At 39.1% G+C, this 19,586-nt stretch overlaps 1 protein-coding gene across 3 annotated transcripts in view; it reads left to right on the top strand.

Annotated features, from left to right (window-relative positions):
- The window catches only part of FOXN3 (forkhead box N3), a 244,485-nt gene that overhangs the window by 106,295 nt on the left and 118,604 nt on the right, over window positions 1-19,586 (top strand). For all 3 annotated transcript variants that reach the window (XM_083375499.1, XM_083375500.1, XM_083375501.1), the window contains one exon: window positions 5,603-5,739. In XM_083375499.1, coding sequence (XP_083231625.1) covers window positions 5,603-5,739 — 137 coding nt within the window. The remainder of the gene's footprint in view (window positions 1-5,602; window positions 5,740-19,586) is intronic.

Genomic DNA, 19,586 nt, shown 5'->3' on the forward strand with positions numbered 1-19,586 from the left:
TATTCAACTAGAGCCTCTGTTGGCTCTATGGTTGATAGCAGATGCTGCCAGAATTTGGAGAATTCATAGGGGTCCATTTAATCCTGTGGCTGATTTGAACACCGTGGATACCCTCTTGGCTCCCAATATTAGCTGATTATGATAGTTACGGTCCAGGTGGAGCAATAAATGAAGGTGTTCAGTCTGGCTTACGGCCAGATTTTAATGTAAGTATCTTGTTAATTAAATACTGTGATGTCAGCATAGAGTTGATGATGCATATGTGAATTTTACCTCTGTAGCATCATTCACGACACCATTTAATAGGCAGAGCTGAAGACCCCTAAGTGCCAGCCTACTATATTGGTTTCCAAGTCCCTGGAAACATTATTATGGCTTGTTTTTACCCATATATCCCTCAGAGAAGAAGAATAAGAGAACAATGGTATAACGAAAGTTAGAAGACAATGGAGGTCTTCTAGTCCAACTCTATACTATTTCAGACAAATCTCTTCCTAAAAACTTCCAGTGATGGAGCACCCACATACCATTTCAGATGAATCTCTTCCTAAAAACTTCCAGGGATGGAGTACCCACAACTTCTCAAGGCAAGCTGTTACACTGATTAAGTGTTCTAACTGTCAGGAAATTTTCCTTATTTCTAGGCTGGGTCTTTGATTAGCTTTCATCCATTGCTTCTTGTTCTGCCTTCAGATGCTTTGGAGAATAGGTTGATTCCCTCTTCTGTGGGGAAGCCCCTTAGATATTGGAACACTGCTATCATGTTACCCCTAGTCCTTCTTTTCATTAAACTAGACCAGGGGTAGGCAACCTCGGCTCTTTTATGACTCATGGACTTCAACTGAGTCAGCATAGCTGACTCAGGAATTCTGGGAGTTGAAGTCCATGAGTCATAAAAGAGCCGAGGTTGCCTACCCCTGAACTAGTCATACCCAATTCCTGCAGCTTCCAGTTCTCTAATCATCTTTGTTGCTGTTTTATATTGTGGTGACTAAAACTGGATGCAATATTCCAAGTGTGGTCTTACTAAGGTACTATAAAGTGGTATTACCATAAGAAATCCTGACCAAAGTGGGAGAAGGTTGCCACATCACTAAAGTCACCTGCCACTATTAGGGCTAAATTTGAGTGTTTCCAATGGATTTAGAGCTGTAGTTTTCCAGGTTATCCCATAGGATATTGGTTAAGCAGAGCCAGGAGGGAGTTAAACATTAATAATGCTCATGAAATATAGACTTTTTGGATAGGTAAATTATCTAAAATATCTTAATTTCAATAAGAGAGTTGACTAAAATTTGTGTAGCTATAGCATTTTAAAATGATAAATGATTTTTTGAGAATTATACTGATGTGGCCAAAAGTATTGGGATTCTGACTTATTTCCAAAGAATCCCAATTTGCTCTGAATTAATACAGGTAAATATCATCCACCATTCCATAGTCCATAGAGCAGAGACTTTGCTTTTCCCTCCTGGACATAGCTTCAAGAGAAAAATTGACCCCAGATTGAATAGAAGAATAGTTTGAATTATTGAGCAAGAAAAAAAGATCAAAAAAATCCTGACTAATCTCCAAGATCAAGATACAACAATATCAAGTTACACTATACATTGTCATCTGGCTTAAAGTGGCTGCCATGGTGGAAGACCCCACTTTTGATAGGCACAAAAGAGCCACATTGGATATTCCTAAAAGGCATGTTGACAAGCCACAGTCTTGCTGGGAGATTGATTTTTGGACAGACAAAATAAAATTAAAACTTTTTAGTAAGCCACAGCAGTTATGTTCAAAGAAGAAAAAAACAATGCTTTTAAAGAAAAGAATGCCATCCTTAATGTGAAACATATAAAAGCTCCATAATGTTATGGGTTGCTTTATTGCCTCTGGCACTTGAATCTGTGCTAGACACAATGAAATCAGAAAATTATCAAAGTATTCTGGAGCGAAATATACTACCTAGTGTTAGAAAGCTCTGTCTCAGTTTCAGATTATGGGCCTTCCAGCAAGATAATGACCCCAAACATACATCTAAAAGAAGCCAAAAATGGTTGAAAACCAAACATTGGATTGTTGTAATGTGGCCTGTTATGAATTCTGTTCTGGATACAATAGCCCAACTATGAAAAGAGCTGAAACTCACTGTTGGGAGAAGGAATGCACTGAATCTAAGAAAAGAGGGATAATTTGCTCAAGAATGGGTCAAATTGCCAGTTGAGAAGTGAAGTCTCCTTCAGAACTGCAGAAAGCATTTGATTGTAGTTATTGCCTCAAAAGGATGTGCTACAAAATATTAGGCTATAAACATTATATCCATGCTCTTTTTATTTGTTTTTTATTTACAAGAAAGTTATATCCCACCTTTTTACCTAGCAGGTGTTCAGTAATAATATTTTTCCATAATATAGGAACTGAATAGTAATGACATAGGAAGATATTTGTTTATGCATATTACATACATCTTTTAGCCCATTTATATGATGTTATCTCTGTGCAGTTCAGATAGTTAGAACTTATGCAATTTAATTTATCTTTTTCTCAAAGATAAAGAAGCCAGTTCTTCTCATCTCTATTTCTAAATTCCACTTTCATTTTGAATTTGAGGAGACCTTACCTGGCTTTCCGAATTGAAAACAATAGTTGGAAATTACTTTGTTATCATTTTTCCTCCAAGCTATGCTTTCTAATTCTGTGATACAGAAAAAAACTACTTTGATTTTGTTCCAAACCAGAAAATAGAATATGTACGCCAGGGAGGCAATATAAAATTAGAGAGATTTCAGCGTATTTGAAAGACCAATCGCAACAGAGATACATTGTGGAATGGAGGAGATGGATTGAATATATTCAGAATAAATATGGGACTAAAAGTTTCATTTAGCATTTGAATAAGTAGTGGATCTATATGATGTATAACTAGTTAGTAGTTATTTTATTAATATTTTGACGATGGAGAGTTAAAGTGCGACAGAATTTAATGTTTTATTGTTGTTAGCATATTTTAGATTATGCTTGTTTGTATTTTTATACCCTGTATTCAGCTCTGGGAAGTCGGGGAGGGGGGAGGGGAGGATAGGGAGGGGTTGGGGAGAGGGGAGGGGGAGGAGGGGGGTTTTTTGTATTCAAAAATGTATTGTAAAACTTTTCAATAAAAAAAATTTAGAGAGTATATTCACAATTGCCAAATCATGGTTTAGTTATTAGGAACTTTGGTATGAATATGTATGCCTTTGAATCAGTTTTTGCCTCCTAGTGACCACCTGAAGAAGTCCTTGCATTTTCCTTAGCAAGGTGTTCTGGAACTGGTTTTTGATTGCCTCCTTCCTATGACGGAGAGAGAGTGACTGGTCCAAGATCATTCAGGTGGCTTTATGCCTAAAGTTGGACTAGAACTCTCAATCTCCCAGTTTCTAGCCTGATGCCTTGACCACTACACCAAATTGAATCTCATTATGATCATTTTATATTTGCTTTATTCAAAATCTCACTTGGTCTTTGTTTGCAGTCCCAGTTCAAAGTACAAATATTAAACAGCAGTGGCCATCATGGACAGAAACCCCGGTGCCTGATGGAATGCACATTCTATATTTTCATATTCATATCCTAAGATTATATTTAGACTCATGGTTTTAGTACTGTTTTGTGCTTAGGTACCAAAAATTACTACCCAGATGCAAGCCTTATAGTTATCCACCCTGAGTTGCTGGTTCAACATATAAATTAAATAAATAAATTACAAAATTAATATCTCTTTGGGGTATGCAAAGAAATATATCCAAAATCAATCAATTTCAAAATAAGAATCATTACTTAATATAATAATGTACTAATTTTTAAATAGATAGAAACATTACAAATACTCTAGCTGATGCTTTTATTGATCTGATTATATATAATGTATTTTATTATTCATTTTAATAAATCTTAATTTTTATTTTTATGTTTTTAGTGTTTGTGTGGTGTAAGCTGCCATGAGTCTATCTAGATTAGAAGAGCAGTATCAATAATTTAAAAATAAATGTACAATTGAGCTATTTGCTCCTCTGATATTTGTGGTTTGTTTACTTTTAACATGTCTACACAAATGGTTTGTTCAACAAATCATGGTTATTAAAATCCCGGATTAGCATTAACTCTAAATGCAGCCAATTAGACAAGCTTAATGTGAAAATGTATGCTTTACTTCAGTGGTTCTCAACCTGTAGATCGCGGAGATAAGTCTTGGTGGTCCATGGCTACAAAGAGTATTTAAAGAGGGTCCGTGGTGAAGAAAAGGTTGAGAACCACTGCTCTACATACTTTTTCCTGAACTAATATAATATTGTAAACAGTGCTTTTTGTACGTTGTGGTGATGTAAGCTCTAGTCGAGATGGAATCCAGCATACTGATGTTTTAAAAGCAGTTGACATAATGAGGGGAAGTGAAATATTTGTCACGTTAAAAGATCATCAATAAATAACATATTTGGTTACATTGATGCAATATTGTCCCATCCTCATATCAATGGGTAAAAGATTTAGGATAAACCATATGTACACTTGCATTCAAAAGACTGCATTACCTTGCTAATGGAGGAATAACATACTAAACCTCACAGAACAGTTTACAAGAAGAAAAAAGAATACTAAGGAATATGCTTTTTTCTTAGGATTTGCTGTAATTGCTTTTGTCAATTTTAGCGACTAATCAGGTATTTTCCAACTCTATTCATATTTTGCGAAAGCCAGAATTAGGGCTGTTGGTATTTGCTGCCCACCCCTAGATCTGGTCCTGAAATATAGATGTCTGGATCCCCCAGTATACCAATACAATCTAGCTAAAAGTCTCTGAACTGGAAAATAATTAGTCTTTCAAAAACATTAATATTGCAGGCCATCCAGACTGATATGTTAATCTATCTAAGTTTGTTTAGACTGTTACTTTTTGGAGCTATGATACTAATCAGAAATTGCAGAAAGTTGATAAGGTTTATGGTAAAGAATGGCATTAATGCCTTCTGGCTCTACAATCAGAACTACTTTATTTCATTGATAGTTGAGTGTTCAAAACCACTGTCTCCAATTTTCTTTTACAATATCCATGACAGAAGTTTAATCTGAGAAGCTTATTCATCATCTATTTGGACTGTGCTTTTTTTTAACTAAACATCAATTTGTGGGAAAAGAGAATTTTCCTAAATATTAGGGAACCAGTTTGGTGTAGCGATTAAGGTGCTAGCCTAGAAACGAGATTGTGAGTTCTAGTCCCATTTCAGGCATGCTAACGCCTGGGTGACTTTTTGCCAGTCTCATGTGGTGGTTGTTGCGGGAAAAATAGGAGGAGGAAGGAGTATTGGTATGTTTGCCACTTTGAGTTGTATATTTTTTTAAAAAAGACAAGATAAAAATCTAAACAACAATAGCTATTTTTACCATTTTTAAAAAATATTAAATAGCCTTGGTATCTTCTAAACATTAGCAATGAAGTGCATCAGAATTTTCCCTGAAATTTATGTCAAAGAATGAGATCTGCTTTCTTTTACGAGAAGGAAGAAATATTCTCATTGTTCTAAAATGTGAAAAATATATTATTTTAAAATTATGCTTTTTTTATCATCCTCTGCAGAGTATTGGGAAGGGATCTTTGTGGTGTATAGACCCAGAATATAGACAAAATCTTATCCAGGCTTTGAAAAAGACACCCTATCACCCATATTCCCATGTGTTCAGCACACCTCCAGCATCTCCTCAGGCATATCAAAGGTAAGGAAACTTGAACATACTTTATATGAACATGGCAAAGTATGTAAATTAGCTATGTACTGACTTCAGATTTGCAAGTGAATTTATCTGTTCAAATATGTTAAATCTAGAAGGAATGTATGCATGCATGTTTTAAATACGGTAAGTGAAATATAACTAGTATGTGATAAGTGGCCTAAGTAGGAGTGAGCAACCTGCATCCAATGAACGGCAGGTAATGATAAGACTGATAATTTATTTCCTTCTTTAGTGTCTACTAAATCAACAACCAGATCCATTTTTTTTACATTTAAGGGTTGCCTTACAATATAAGCTTTAGAATGTATTTAAAAGAATAAAATAGCTAGTGGTCCCACAATTCTGAGATACCTACATACAAAAAGTAGGGCAAAAAACTAGGAAAGTACTGTCCTGCTTTCCAAAGGTGCTTTTTCAAAAGTCAACTGGACTTTGTTTTTCCTTGAAGACTTTTAGACGAGCGGAACGTCAGCAAGGAAAAACAAAGTCCATGTACCTTTTGAAAAAAGCACTTTTGCGACAACCATGACCTGGATGACTGAGAATCTCCATAGATATATTGCCCTGCTTATGACAACCTCCGAGACACAAATTTAAAAAAATGTTGGGGTCACAGTTTTACCAAGGTTGTTCCCACCAATTGCTGTTCAGAATAAGGCTTACTCAACATTTTTCTTTGAGTGTATCCAACTGCCTGATTACATCGAGTGATCCTCTCAAAACTATGTGATAATCAGCAAAAAACTAGAGCTTGCCAATCCCAGTCATGAATGGTTACATTAATTATATAAAAAAGGTAGGTCCCCACCTGTTGCCAGACCATAGGCATTCTTACAGCCCTAGTTTGAACTATAGATTTCTTACCAGTTTTGATGAAAGTTATACGTCCGCTTCAATTATTACTTTTGCGTTGCACTGCTTCTGTAATTATTACTAAAAAAATTTGTCCTCTGTACTTGGGTTAGAAGCTGTGAAGTATAAGAAAAGATTCCAGCTTTTCATGTTACGCTTTCATGAGTGGATAGATTGCTGCCGAATCTTTTCTCTAATGCTATGTTTGGAAGATTGCCTCATATAAACTTTGGCTTCCAGGTGATGAAAGTATGTGTTTTGTTTTTTTTAAACTGCTGCTGTTGTGGTTACCTGATCTGCAAAGTAAGTGAGAGCAATTATGCTAGTTGCCATAGTGCTTTTCTGTTTGGCAAAAGGGCCAGTCAGGTCTGGTAACTTTAAAACGGCAGGGAAAAAAACCCTTAATGGGTGAGTTTGTCTTTTTGTCCTACTGCAGTGGAAAAAAGTTATGGCAGATATAAAACCTGCCACATTTCAAATCTGCTTGAAAATATAGTGATTTGTTACAGGAAGTTTGGAATCCATAATTGCTGCAGCACTTAGCCTGATGTTAGATAACTATAAATAATAAATGTTTTGTGAAATCTGTATAAAATAGAGCCATGCCTTCATTTTTCCCTAAGTACAAACATTGGTTACACAAACGATTGTCTGATAGCATTTTGTAAAATGCCTATTAATATTGAGATTTGGGAGTGCATTTGCACTCTTCAGTTATAATACTCCTTTAAGAAGTGGCAACTTGCAATATAATTTCATTCTGGTAACTCTAATAAAGTGCCCGAGCATCTCTGCTGAGCCCTGCGTTCCATCACATGGCCTAAACAATCAATCTTCAGGCAGAGATTGGGAAGAACAGCTGGGCTTTTGCAGGGAACGGCTGTATGTCTGCCCTTGCTAGGCGATTAGCGTGATGGTAACCATAGTAACTAGAAGGCCTCCATAGCAACGCATAGCTGAGACAGGTGCAGTTACATCACAAGGCTGTTTGTTGCTTGGCAAAAGGACAGGCCATTAGTACTAAGACATGCACTGTTGCCTTGGTAACAGATAACCTTACATAGAAACTACAATGGGTTTGAACATTTTATCATCCTGATTAAAAAAAGGGAGGGGAGGGAGGGATTTCATCTTCTTTTCCTTATTTTTAATTTAATTGTTAAGAACTCTTTATACATGGTCATTTGAAGTTACAAAATGTTTTGTTGTAAAAAAAATGAAGAGAATAAAGAACAGCAATTGAAAGTTTTCAGTAACTGTAGTAGCTTAAGAATTGATAATAACTTAAACATTAAAAATTATAATCTACATTGTCTTCCCACTCAATGAATTCTATATATAAAAAAACTTTGCTTCATTCTGTATTCATGTCTGAATTAGGAAACATATTTGTTCTCCAAATATGCTGGAATACAACTCAGTAATTCAACTAAATCCAGAGATCCGCTGGCTTGAAATTTTGGGAATTATGAGCTGCTGCATTTGAAGGGAACCAGATTGGAGGAAGGCTGAGCTAGCTAAATATTTTGTAACTTGGCTTGCAGGCATTCTGGGTGACATTATATGCTTCAGTAACAATAACCGTCTTCTGCAAAGCTCTTACTATATATGCCATTCAAATATTTATTTTGATTTTTTTTCCATTAAGGGCAGAATACAATTAGACCTGTGGGAAAGCTTCAGATAGTCCACAATGAAGGGCCATTTTGTCTTTGCCAGTGTACTGTAAATACCATACTTGGTGTTATCACAGTTCTTGGATGTAGTAGTGGAGCAGTAATGGTTTAGAAACAGTGTATTCCCCCCTCCCCCTCCTACTAGTTCTGAAAGTTGTCATTTCATTCCACCTTTTAGTATGGGAAAAGAAGAAAAGTCAAACAGTTTCCATGACTACATACAGAGGTTTTCTATGTTTATTTGTCTAGGTTTGACAATATGTTTCAAAACAGCATTTTAGTGTGTTTCAGAATTATTGTCATTCAGACAATTGACATAATGCATTTTACATCAAAGCAAATATAGCTTTATTTAAAACTTTTCCTGTGGTACAAACAAACTTGCTTATCAGTGTATTTACATTCTTAGAGAAGAAAACAATGTGGTTAAAATCAGTTCAGTTAAGGCAGGGGTATCAAACTGCCCGCCCACGGGCTGGATGCATCACGCTTGAAAATATAAGAAGAGTTTGTATCACTGCAGATGCTAGTATGATCCACAAAGATTTCTTAAGAGCCAAACACCTGTGACAACTTTCACCCCAAAATGTAGAGAGGAAGTTGCTCTCCATTCTAGTCATACTCCAGGCTGGAACTTGCCCTCTATCAGGATACTTTATTTCATGACTGTTTCGTAGCTTCCCAGTACTTCACAATTAAATAGATTTGGTGGTTTTAGGTACCCCATTAAAGACTTTCTCTCACCTCTGCAAAGCCTGGGGCTCCTCCAAATTAGTTGAGTCCATCTTGAATTGTGTCATTTTGGATATTTAAGAAACAGTATTTGAAAGTTTGAGGTTGATATAAATGATAGTAATTTTGTATTGTCCATGTCTCAGTAATCACTTTACTTTTATGACCGTAGTAACATTTGGAGTCCTACTTATGTAAAAGGGCTTTTCAACCTTTTCACCCATTGTACCACTTTTAGGATATGGCAACATCTGAGTACCACCAGTCGCCTAGCAAGATGTCAAAAACTTGATGACCCAAAAAAAGTGATGAAGTACAGGTAGTCCTCGACTTACAACAGTTCACTTAGTGACTGTTTGAAGTTACAATGGCACTGAAAAAAGTGCCCCCAAAGCCACAGCCGAGCAAGACACCTGCCTGCCTGCCTGCCTGCCCGACAGTGCTCTTCCTCCTGTCCGAGGTTTTCATTGTGAGCATTTCTGTTGAGGATTGGCAGCGGGGGGGTTGGTTTTTATTCCCCCCATCTACTGGGTGGTTGCAGCAGGTTTTGGTCACTTCACATGACCCTGGGACACTGTGACCGTCATAAATATGAATCAGTTGCCAAGCATTTGAATGTAAATCACAAGAAGCTGGAGATGCTGCAACATTCCAGCTGATCGGCGCTTCTTCTGGGCTCAGAAGCGCCAGGATCAGTGCCAAGCTCCAGCTGGAGCCTGGCGCTGATCCTGGCGCTTCTGCTGAGCCCTGACAGCCCTGCAGCTCCAGTCGTCTCTCACTCAGGCTTGTGCGGTGCTGCCACCGGTTCAGCTCATTCCTCTCCCCCGCTACCACTTTTCTCGGATGGTCGCGTACCAGGTGCCAGTGTACCACAGGTAGTACCTGTACCACTGGTTGAAAAGCCCTGATGTAGAAAATATTATGTAACTTCTAGCTGATACTTGTTGCACTGGACATATATTGAACTAATAGAGATGACATTCCATTAAATTTATAGAAAAACATAGCCTTTAAACAGCTGCAATAATAGTTTATTAAATAACTGGTGATATTTTTCTATAAGAAAAATGAGAATAAATATGGAGATGTAATTTTTTAACTGCTTGGAAATTATTTTCATTTGTTTCTTATAATACTACAGCACCTTTGACTTGTATGATAAAGTTGTCCAAAAAAATCAAAAAACAAATCTGCCTTTAGGGCTGTCAACTTGGCCCTAAAGTTGAAAACATAGGTATTCTCTGAAGCTGACAAGAATCAGCTATTGCAACTGATTCTTCCTATGCAATATATTAAAAGCAATAATTTAAGTTTCTGTACCTTTGTGTAGCTCCTATTTGGGACTGTACAGTAGGCTTTTTTTCTTTATTAAAAACAACAACAATCATGTTGGTCTATAAGGAAAAACTCAACACTCACAGCAGGGCAATAGCTTTCTGAGAACTAATCAGAATGACACAACTGTCTTCCTCACTGGACAAGATATTTCAAAATGCAAGAGATGGGGAAGAACAAGAAAAATCTACAAATTAAATAAATTGTGTAATCTAAAGTATGCCTCAAGTTGGAGATTTCAATTTGAGATGTATTAGTCAGTGGTAAATTTTGTTACTGCTGGATTATAACCAGGGTGCTAGTATATACATAAGAAAAAATTCTTGGCACCACACCAGGTTACTTGTCCTGTCTGGTTTTATTTTTATTATTTTTAGATAGTAATAATGATGGTAGTAATGCAAATCTATATTTCTAACTATTCATTTAGTTGTCATAAGACTATGGAACTGTGTTTTGTTTGGAAATATGCCAAATTCCCAATAACAAAACACAAAGCTTAGCAGAGGAGTTACAGCAGGAGCTAAAATTGCTGGTGGAAGGCATCCTTATGTGTTTTCCTTCTGGTAAATGGGTGCAATGTGATTGGCTGTGCCTGTGGTGTTAAGTCATTTGTGAAAAAAATAACCATAAATGTTCCGAATGTATCCACTGTCTCGAGAAGATTGGGAATTTTGGATGACAAGTAGCAGTTAGAGGGAAAAAATGTCTGATCTTTCCAGCTCTGTGAACACAGAAGGCTTAATCCCTCCTGGTTAATATTGTAATATTTCTGCATTCAACTGTTGGAAGTATTTTGCAGAAGATAAATTGGGGAAAAAAGTTTTAAAAATTAAAGTGTTTTTTTTTTCTTTTCTCACTTATGAAGCTTATTTAAAATACCAATAAGGTATTTGAAGTATTGGATTAGCTCATAAATACAAAATACACATTGGTGAAACTGTTCCTATTATAATAAACTTCTGTTGGGAGGTCATTACAAGGCACTGTTACAAGTTGAAAGCATTTCATGAAATGCTACCTGCCATTTCTTAAATAATGGTTTTGCATATATGTATGTACCTGAAGCATTCATTCTGTTCAGATTCTCTGTTGGTAGAAACCTGCAGAACTAGTTTCCAGAAGTGACTGAAATCCCCAAAAGAGAAGCAGATTCTTTCTTGCAAGTCAGCATTTTGTAATACTACGACTGTGATGTTACATGAACAGATGCTATCTTCAAGGAGAAATCAAATGTCAGCATTCCATTGCATCCCCCCAAATGCTGGATCTTGCTACATAGTTCAGACTACAGGCAGAATGGCTTTAACTCTTCCAGTAATAAAAAGCCTCTAGGGGGTTGGATTAAGAGAAGGAATTAGAAGATTTATACAGCTTGTCTGGCAGGAAACCACAGAGAGAAAGTGACCCACTGTTCATGTCTTTCAAATCTTGGAAAGAGATGCATTTGCCTGATTTTGACACACAGTGTTTTAAAGCTTATTCTACTCAGTGCTGTTGCTGTGGTGCACATATTCTTTTTCAATTATCTGGGATCTGAGTGTACAACCCAAATATTGCAAACTTCATCTGGTTTAATGTATGTTGTAATGTGAATGCAGTGCTGCTTATGCATTGATTGCAGTAGCTGCCAGTATTTAATATAAGTTTCCAGTGCTACCAAGACATGCCAACTTTGGCCAGCTTTTTTTGGCCAGTTATTTTGCTGATTCAACATCAACTTTCTTTATCAGAATATGTGCCTTTCATATACAAAATCAATAAAAAATAGACAATCAGAAGATATCTGTAGGATTTCCTTTTCTTCTTTTTCCTTAAGAAGAATACTGTGTTATTCTTCAAAAATATAAAGCAGGGTAGGACTGGTTAATATTTGATGGGAAATACTAAATCTTTGAGATAGATTGGGAAGTTTAAAAAATCCTGAAAGAAAACAATAGTATATCAGCTTCATATTGTTGCCAAGATAACAGCATGGATCTGAACATGAAATCGTCAGGAGTTCTAGTCTAGTTCTTTAGGCATGAAGCTACCTGGGTGATATGGGCCAGTCATTCTTTCTCAGCCCTAGGAAGAAGACAATGGCAAACTGTCAAGAAAATTGCAGGGACTTGCCCAAGCAGTTTCAAGGAGTCAACTGTGACTCGAAACATAGAACCACAAATTTTGGCACTTAATTTTATCAGAGCTTCATGTGGGTACATTGATACCTAAAGAGAATTGGATCCTGCTGATATCTGACCAGAATCTTAGAAACAAACAAATCAGTGGAATACTGCGTCCAGATTTAGTCACCACATTACATAAAAGATGTTGAGACTTTGGAAAAAGTGCAGAGAAGAGCAACTAGGATGATTAAGGGCTGGAGACAAAAACATATGAAGAATGGTTGCAGGAATTGGGTATGACCAGTCTAGAGAAAATAAGGATTAGGGGTGACACGATAGCAGTATTGCAGACTTTACAAAGGGTTGCAACAAAGAAGAGGGAGTCAACTTATTTTGCAAAGCACCAGAAGGCAAGACAAGAAAAAATGGATGGAAACCATTCAAGGCGAGAAGCAACTTGCAATTAAGGAGAAACTTCCTAACAGACAATTAACCAATGGAATAGCTTGCCTTCAGAAGTTGTGGGTGCTTCATCAGTGGAGGCTTTTAAGAAAAGACTGGACAACCACCTATCTGAAATGGTATAGGGTCTCCTGCTTGAGCAGGAGGTTGGACTAGAAGACCTCTAAGGTCCCAGCTCTATTCTGATTGACATTGCCAATGTTTAGTGGTTGTTTCATTTGTTGACTAAACAGAATAATACATATGTAGTATGCTAGTGACAAAAAAATAAGCTTCCCTGTAGATTCAGTCATTGATTGTACCATCTTTAGTAGTAATAAATGCAACAAAATATTTTCTGTAATTATTTATCAATCTCTCATATTTTTGTAGGAATACTGGCCAATTTGTCTGTAGCAAACTGTTTCAACATTTGTGGGATTCCTAAAATGAACTGCCAGAATATTTCTATGAGATTTTGGTCGAGTTTGACTTAGCTATATCAAAACATTAAATTTGTTCTTCATCCATTCTCTTGTAACATGCTTGTATGTTCTGGATTATTATCTTGCAGCTTGACCCATCTATGCTTCAGCTACAGGTGATGAACAAATAGCCTGATATTCTTCTGTAGAATTCTCTTATAAAACATAGAATTCATGCTTCCTTCACTGATGGTAAATCATTACAGTAAAGGGACAGCAAAACATCCCCAAATCATGACATTCATTGTTTCTCTTTTGCCAGATATAACAATATTCACTTAGCCTGAAATTTTCCATTTTACACTTAGCTTTCCATAAAATATTCCTCCAGAAATCCGGGGGTTCCACTAGGTCAGTGATGGTGAACCTTTTAGAGACGAAGTGCCCGAACTGCAACCCAAAACCCATTTATTTATCGCCGGGTGGGCGTGGCCGACTGGGTGGGTGTGGTTGCAGTGGTCACGGTAGACTGGGTGGGCATGGCCACAGTGGGTGTGGGCACCTTGATGATTCTCGTCAGGAGGGACACCTGTGGGGGGCAGGCAGGGTTGCGGGAGATCCAAGGAGTCTCTGATGTGTGGGGTGGTGGGCCAGAGGCTCGTCCTGTGGAGTGAGGCAAGGTGAGACAGGGTGGGTGTGCCAATTGCCGCAGGGCAAGGCAAGCGAGACGGGCCGGAGGAGCTGCTGCCTGACACCATCAGCTCCCACACACAGAGACCAGCAAGCGCATGGGGGCCGACAGTGCTGGCTATCTTGCATCATGGCAGCCCCATCAGCGTGGGCAGAGTGCAACCCCATCAGTGTGGGCAGAGATGGCCCTGGGACGGCCATAAAAGAGCCCTCACCTGGTGCGGGCCTTGTCTACACAGTGGCTGCTCCTCCTGCTACTGCTCCGAGCCCCTTGACCAGTGAACCACACAGGGAAGCAGGAGGCAGCGGCAGTGATCCCTGCATTACCAAGCCCGGCTGGCAGCAGATCTGGAAGCAAAGATGTTCCCTCCATCCTCGCGCTGGTGGAGGCAGTGGCGGGGGAATGTGAGCTGTGGTGTATACCCACCCCTCCCCGCTGGCACTCCACATCATCCCACACACACATCCCAGAGACACACGTGGGATGATGTGGGGCAGCAGCAGCAAAGGGTGGGTGCATGCCAGATCCTGCCTCCCCCTGCCAGAATTCCTGAGTCAGCATAGCTGATTTCAGGAATTCTGGATATAGAAGTCCACAAGTCATAAAAGATCCAAGGTTCCCTACCCCTGATATAGGGTCTTCTGCTTCAGCAGGATGTTGGACTAGAAGACCTCCAGGGTCCCTTCCTGTTGTGATTCAGGGTCAGCCTGTGGGTTCGGCAGTTGGGTCGGACGACTCAGAGGTGGAGGGGGGTGTTGAAGACCTTGCTGAGGGGGTTGAAGATCTTGCTGATGAGAGCCCTCAGCCAGGCCCCTCCCACTTGGTCACCACGGAGACCCAGCTGTGTGAGCCTGACAGTGTGGATGAAGATGACCCACGGCTGGCCCTGTTCAAGGACGCCCGACGCAGGAGGCAGTCAATTAGGAATAAACAGAGGAAGGCAATGGGGCTCCTCGGAAGGAGGCAGAGAGAAGCCACGCCCTGAACTCTATATAAGGGGAATGTGTGGGAGGGCTGGTTTGCTGAAGGCAACCGCTTGGATAGTTCCTGTTTCTTAAAGCTCCTGTTTCTTGGTTTGTCTTGTTCCGTTTGTTTTTGTGGTAATAAATTTGGCAGGCGTAATTCCAGCCTCTTGCCTTCTTGAAAAAGGGGTTGTCCCTGCCTTTTCTGCAGGGCCGGTAGCAGGCTGGTACAGAACACCTTCCAACTCTGTTATTCTGTTAAACAAGGTCTGTACATTTCTTCATGGCTTTAGCTAAAAAAAGAAAAACTTGTAGGTATTTAGATGTTGTACTTGAATTTTTTGTGAATGACTGGACGATTTAATCCTGTACTTTTATAGTGAGTTTATTATGACTGCCACTCTTGAAAAGATGTACTATGGTCCCAAGTTGTTCTCATTTCAGACAATTTATTTGTTGATTTTCTACTCACTACAGCAGGGGTGTCAAACTCAATTTCATTGAGGTTGCCCTCAGGGGGCCGGGTGGGTGTGGCCAGGGTGGGCGTGGCCTACTGGGTGGGCATGGCTGGAGTGCGTGTGACCTAGTGGGTGGGCATGGTCAGCTCTACATTGTTCGTGTCAAGGGTACTTATGGGGGCCTGGGCAGGAGTGGGACAGATCTGAGGGTCTCTGGCAGAAGGAGATGGGACCGGGGCCAGTGCATGGTCCACTGGAGGATCCTCACTGTTCCTCTCAGGCCATGTGGGGGGGGGCTGGACGGTGGCACAGAGGTCAAATGCCCAGCCCAGCCCTCAAGCACCGAAGGCACTAAGCCCAGCCCCACTTCCCCAAGGGGGCACCCAGCTGCACTTACCTCCTCAAGGCTGCTGCTGCTGTGCTTGCTCTCCTTAGCTAGGTTGCTCATGATAGGTATGAGGGCAAAGTCAAGAGGAAGGCCTACTCCCTCTCCATGTGAGGAAACCTGGCTTTGTATCCAAAGCTTCCTTAGCAATAGGATGGGAGACCCCCCAGGATAGGCCAGAAGGAGGGGGCAAGGGGATGGTGAAAGGGCAGCAGGGAAGGACTAAGGCAGGACTTCCCTCAGACCCTCCCTCTCCTTCCTTCCTTCCTTCCTTCCTTCCTTCCTTCCTTCCTTCCTTCCTTCCTTCCTTCGAGTGGTGGGAAAATATTTGAGATGAGGGAGGGAGAAAAACAGGCAAGAAACGCAGCTGGGGAAGTGTCATCCTTTGTGTGGAATGAAGAAATGCACCATCGCCTGGAAGTGGCCAGCACATGGCCCTCACCTACTTCACATATCTGGCTTGGTGGGCTCTGGGGGAAGGGATGCCATGAGCAGCATGAGAGTCGATGTTCACCATGCAATGCTGTCCACCCTGGAGCCTGCCCAGTTTTGGAAGGCAGCGGGGCGCTCTCCTCACAGTGCTGAGAGGATGAGCCGGGTGGCATGAATCTGAAGAGAAGCACAACTCTGCCCAGCCCCTAGCCTGCCCAAAGTAGGCAGGGCCGTGTGCTGGCCACTTCCAGGCAATGGTGCATTTCTTCATTCCTCACAAAGGGTGATACCGCCCCAGTGCGCGCCCAGTGGGCGGGGCCGATGCGGCAATGGCTGGTCCCTCGCTGTTTCCAGACGGCCTTGTGGAGCTAAGACTGAATGTGTTTCAGTATAAATGGCCACCATGAAATTGTACATTGGCTCCCGGCTGGCCTGGGCCAGGGACAAGGCAGCGGGTGCTGTTCCCTCACTGTTTCCAGTATGGGTTCGCGGGCCACATGAAACCACTTCGTGGGCCACATCCGGCCCCCGGGCCTTGTGTTTGACATGTCTGCACTACAGTCAAGAAACACTTGGTCATTTAAAATATAAAATACTTGGTATGAGACTGGATTGGTGGAGCTTCAAAACTTTATAAATAGTTTTCTAACCTTTTCCAGACTAAAGAGCATTCATTATTATTTTTTACTGAGATTTTCGGGAATTTCTTTTGAATACAGAATTACATAGATCTAGAATGTGTGTTTGTGATAGAGGGAACCGAAATTTGTGAAACTGATAAAAAGTAGGGGTGGCCCAGTTCAGCCTTCATGATTTACTGAAGTTCTCAAACAGCCACTTCTACAGCTAGTTCAATTTATGGTAACCTATAAATTTAGTTGATCTGATTGAAGGAACAGAACAATTAATATTTTTTCTCACTGCAATATAACATGCTGGATAGCTTTACTTATGAAATAAATGAAATGAGAACTAATTTTGGTATTATTTCTTCACTCAGATGTGCCCTATACATTATAATGTTAATCATAATTTAAAATTTATAATAATTTTATAAATTTTATAACTATTTTATATTTAATCATATTTATATTTTTTTCCTACTGGACACAAGATTTTTAGTAGTATAGACATAAAGTTGCAAACCAAGAGACAAAGAGTGAGGAGGGTGTATTTCATTTTCATGCCAAGTTAGCAGTTTTTAATATCAGGAGAAAGCTAGATTTTCTATGAAATTGTTGGAATAAGACCAAGAAAGTAACTCTTTATATCACGTCTAATAAACTAATGAAATTTCCTGCCACAAAATATGACTATTCTTTTTTATAGTTTTCAAGAAGTACTAGGTAAATATATGGAAGACCAACATTTTGGTGCTTTTAATTTTGAAAGCATAAATATGTTTGAGTCACAAATAGTACACATCTAAAAGAGAAGGGAATTGCTTCCACATTGTAATGGTGAGCTTCCCATAGTTTATCCAGAAAGCTAAACTGATCTATAAGGACTCTATTTTTTCATGTAGATATATTTTTATATATCCTTGTATATCAGAGTATGTGTTTTCAAAACTTTTTCCAAGTTTTTCTTAACTACATTGCTTTGTATCAAGATCACTTCACCTAAAATATTTTCCTATGTGCTTTTGAACATTTATTAATAAAACAGGTAGTTGTTGACTTATGACCGATCACTTAATTACCATTAGAAGTTACAACAGATTCAAAAAAAGGTTACTTACAGTGCATCCTCAAAGTTAGGACTGCCACCATCACTATCACCCTGTGGGTTGCATGATCACATTTTTGAGTGATTGACAACCAGCTCACATTTATGATCAATTAAAGTGTCCTGTGATCGTATGATCATTTTTGTGATCCATCGGATAAGGTGGATTCAGACTTATGACTATATTCACTTAACTACTATGTGATGCATTTAATGACCATGGTGACTCACTTAATAACCATTCTAAAATGGTCATAAAAATCAAATCCTGTCATGGTGATCCAACCTATGGCTGCAACAACTTATAACAAAAATTCAAGGGTCAGTTGTGATCATAAGTCAAGGATTACTTGTAATGACAATTACATAGAAGATAACATTTGAGCAGACTTCATTATTTATAGATTGGAAGGGATAAGGTAATTTCTAGTAAATTCTCAATAGTCATAGATACAAATACAGTCAATTATCATTATTTGTGATAAATAGTTGTAGTCTATAAAGTTGCAGTAAACACTGAATTAGCAAATACTGGATCTCACCTGGGAATGTGGACATTGGGCAACTCAATTTTTTTTATGAATGGCTTCCAGAAACCAGAAATAAACACTGGAAAAAAACAAAAAAATAAATTGCGGTCACATGACTGTGGGACATTGCAAACCGCCATAAATGCAGGCCAGTTACTGAGCACCCAAAATGACTATTGGGGGGTGGGGTGTCACTGGCCATCAGATCTTTGAGTCTGGCTTATGGGGGGTTTGTCATAATTTTGAATGGCCACTAAGAAACCAGTCATAAGTTGAAGATCACTTGTACACTTATTTTTTATATGTTGCACACTTTCAGCAAAACCAGTTAGGCCTAGGTACCTTGTTTGAAGGATTGTAGAAAAATCTGGCTGGCTGATATTAATTTAGATCCTTATATTTCTTGTTTTTCATTATCATTAAGCAAACTAATGTAATGTGTTTGTTGACCACTGCCCTTGGATACTTAAGAAATTTTGTTTATTCAAAGAATTGAATAGAAAATTTATATACAGATTGGATGTCTGCCTACTGATTGCCTCTCACCACAAATTGTGAAATAAATTCTCTGTGAACTTTATGAAAATAACAATAGCAATAGACTTATATACCACTCTATAGTGCTTTATATCACTCTCTGAATGGTTTACAGATTCAGCATATTGCTCCCAACAATCTGGCTCCTCATTTTACCAACCTCATAAGGGTAGAAGGCTGAATCAATCTTGAGCCTCATCAGGATCGAACTCCAGGCTGTGGGCAGAATTAGCCTGCAATACTGTATTCTAATCACTGCGCCACCAAAATTAGAGACCAGATTAAGTCGGATGAAGTCTAGTAGTAGAATTCAAAGCAATCATTTCACTAAAAATGTAGGAATTAAATCACTAAAATATATCTAATTCCCATCATAAACCAAATATAGGCAACTGGTTCACGTAGCTAATCAGGAATTAGGGGAATTGTAATCCAAACCATCTGCAGGCCTGCAGGTTGCCTATTTTTGCACTAGGGCAAAGATTTTCAACCTTTTTCATCTCATGGCACAAATCCCATAGGTGAGACTTCTGGGTC

This window comes from Vipera ursinii (genome assembly GCF_947247035.1).
Source record: "Vipera ursinii genome assembly, chromosome: 1".
In the NCBI taxonomy this organism is placed as follows: Eukaryota; Metazoa; Chordata; class Lepidosauria; order Squamata; family Viperidae; genus Vipera; species Vipera ursinii.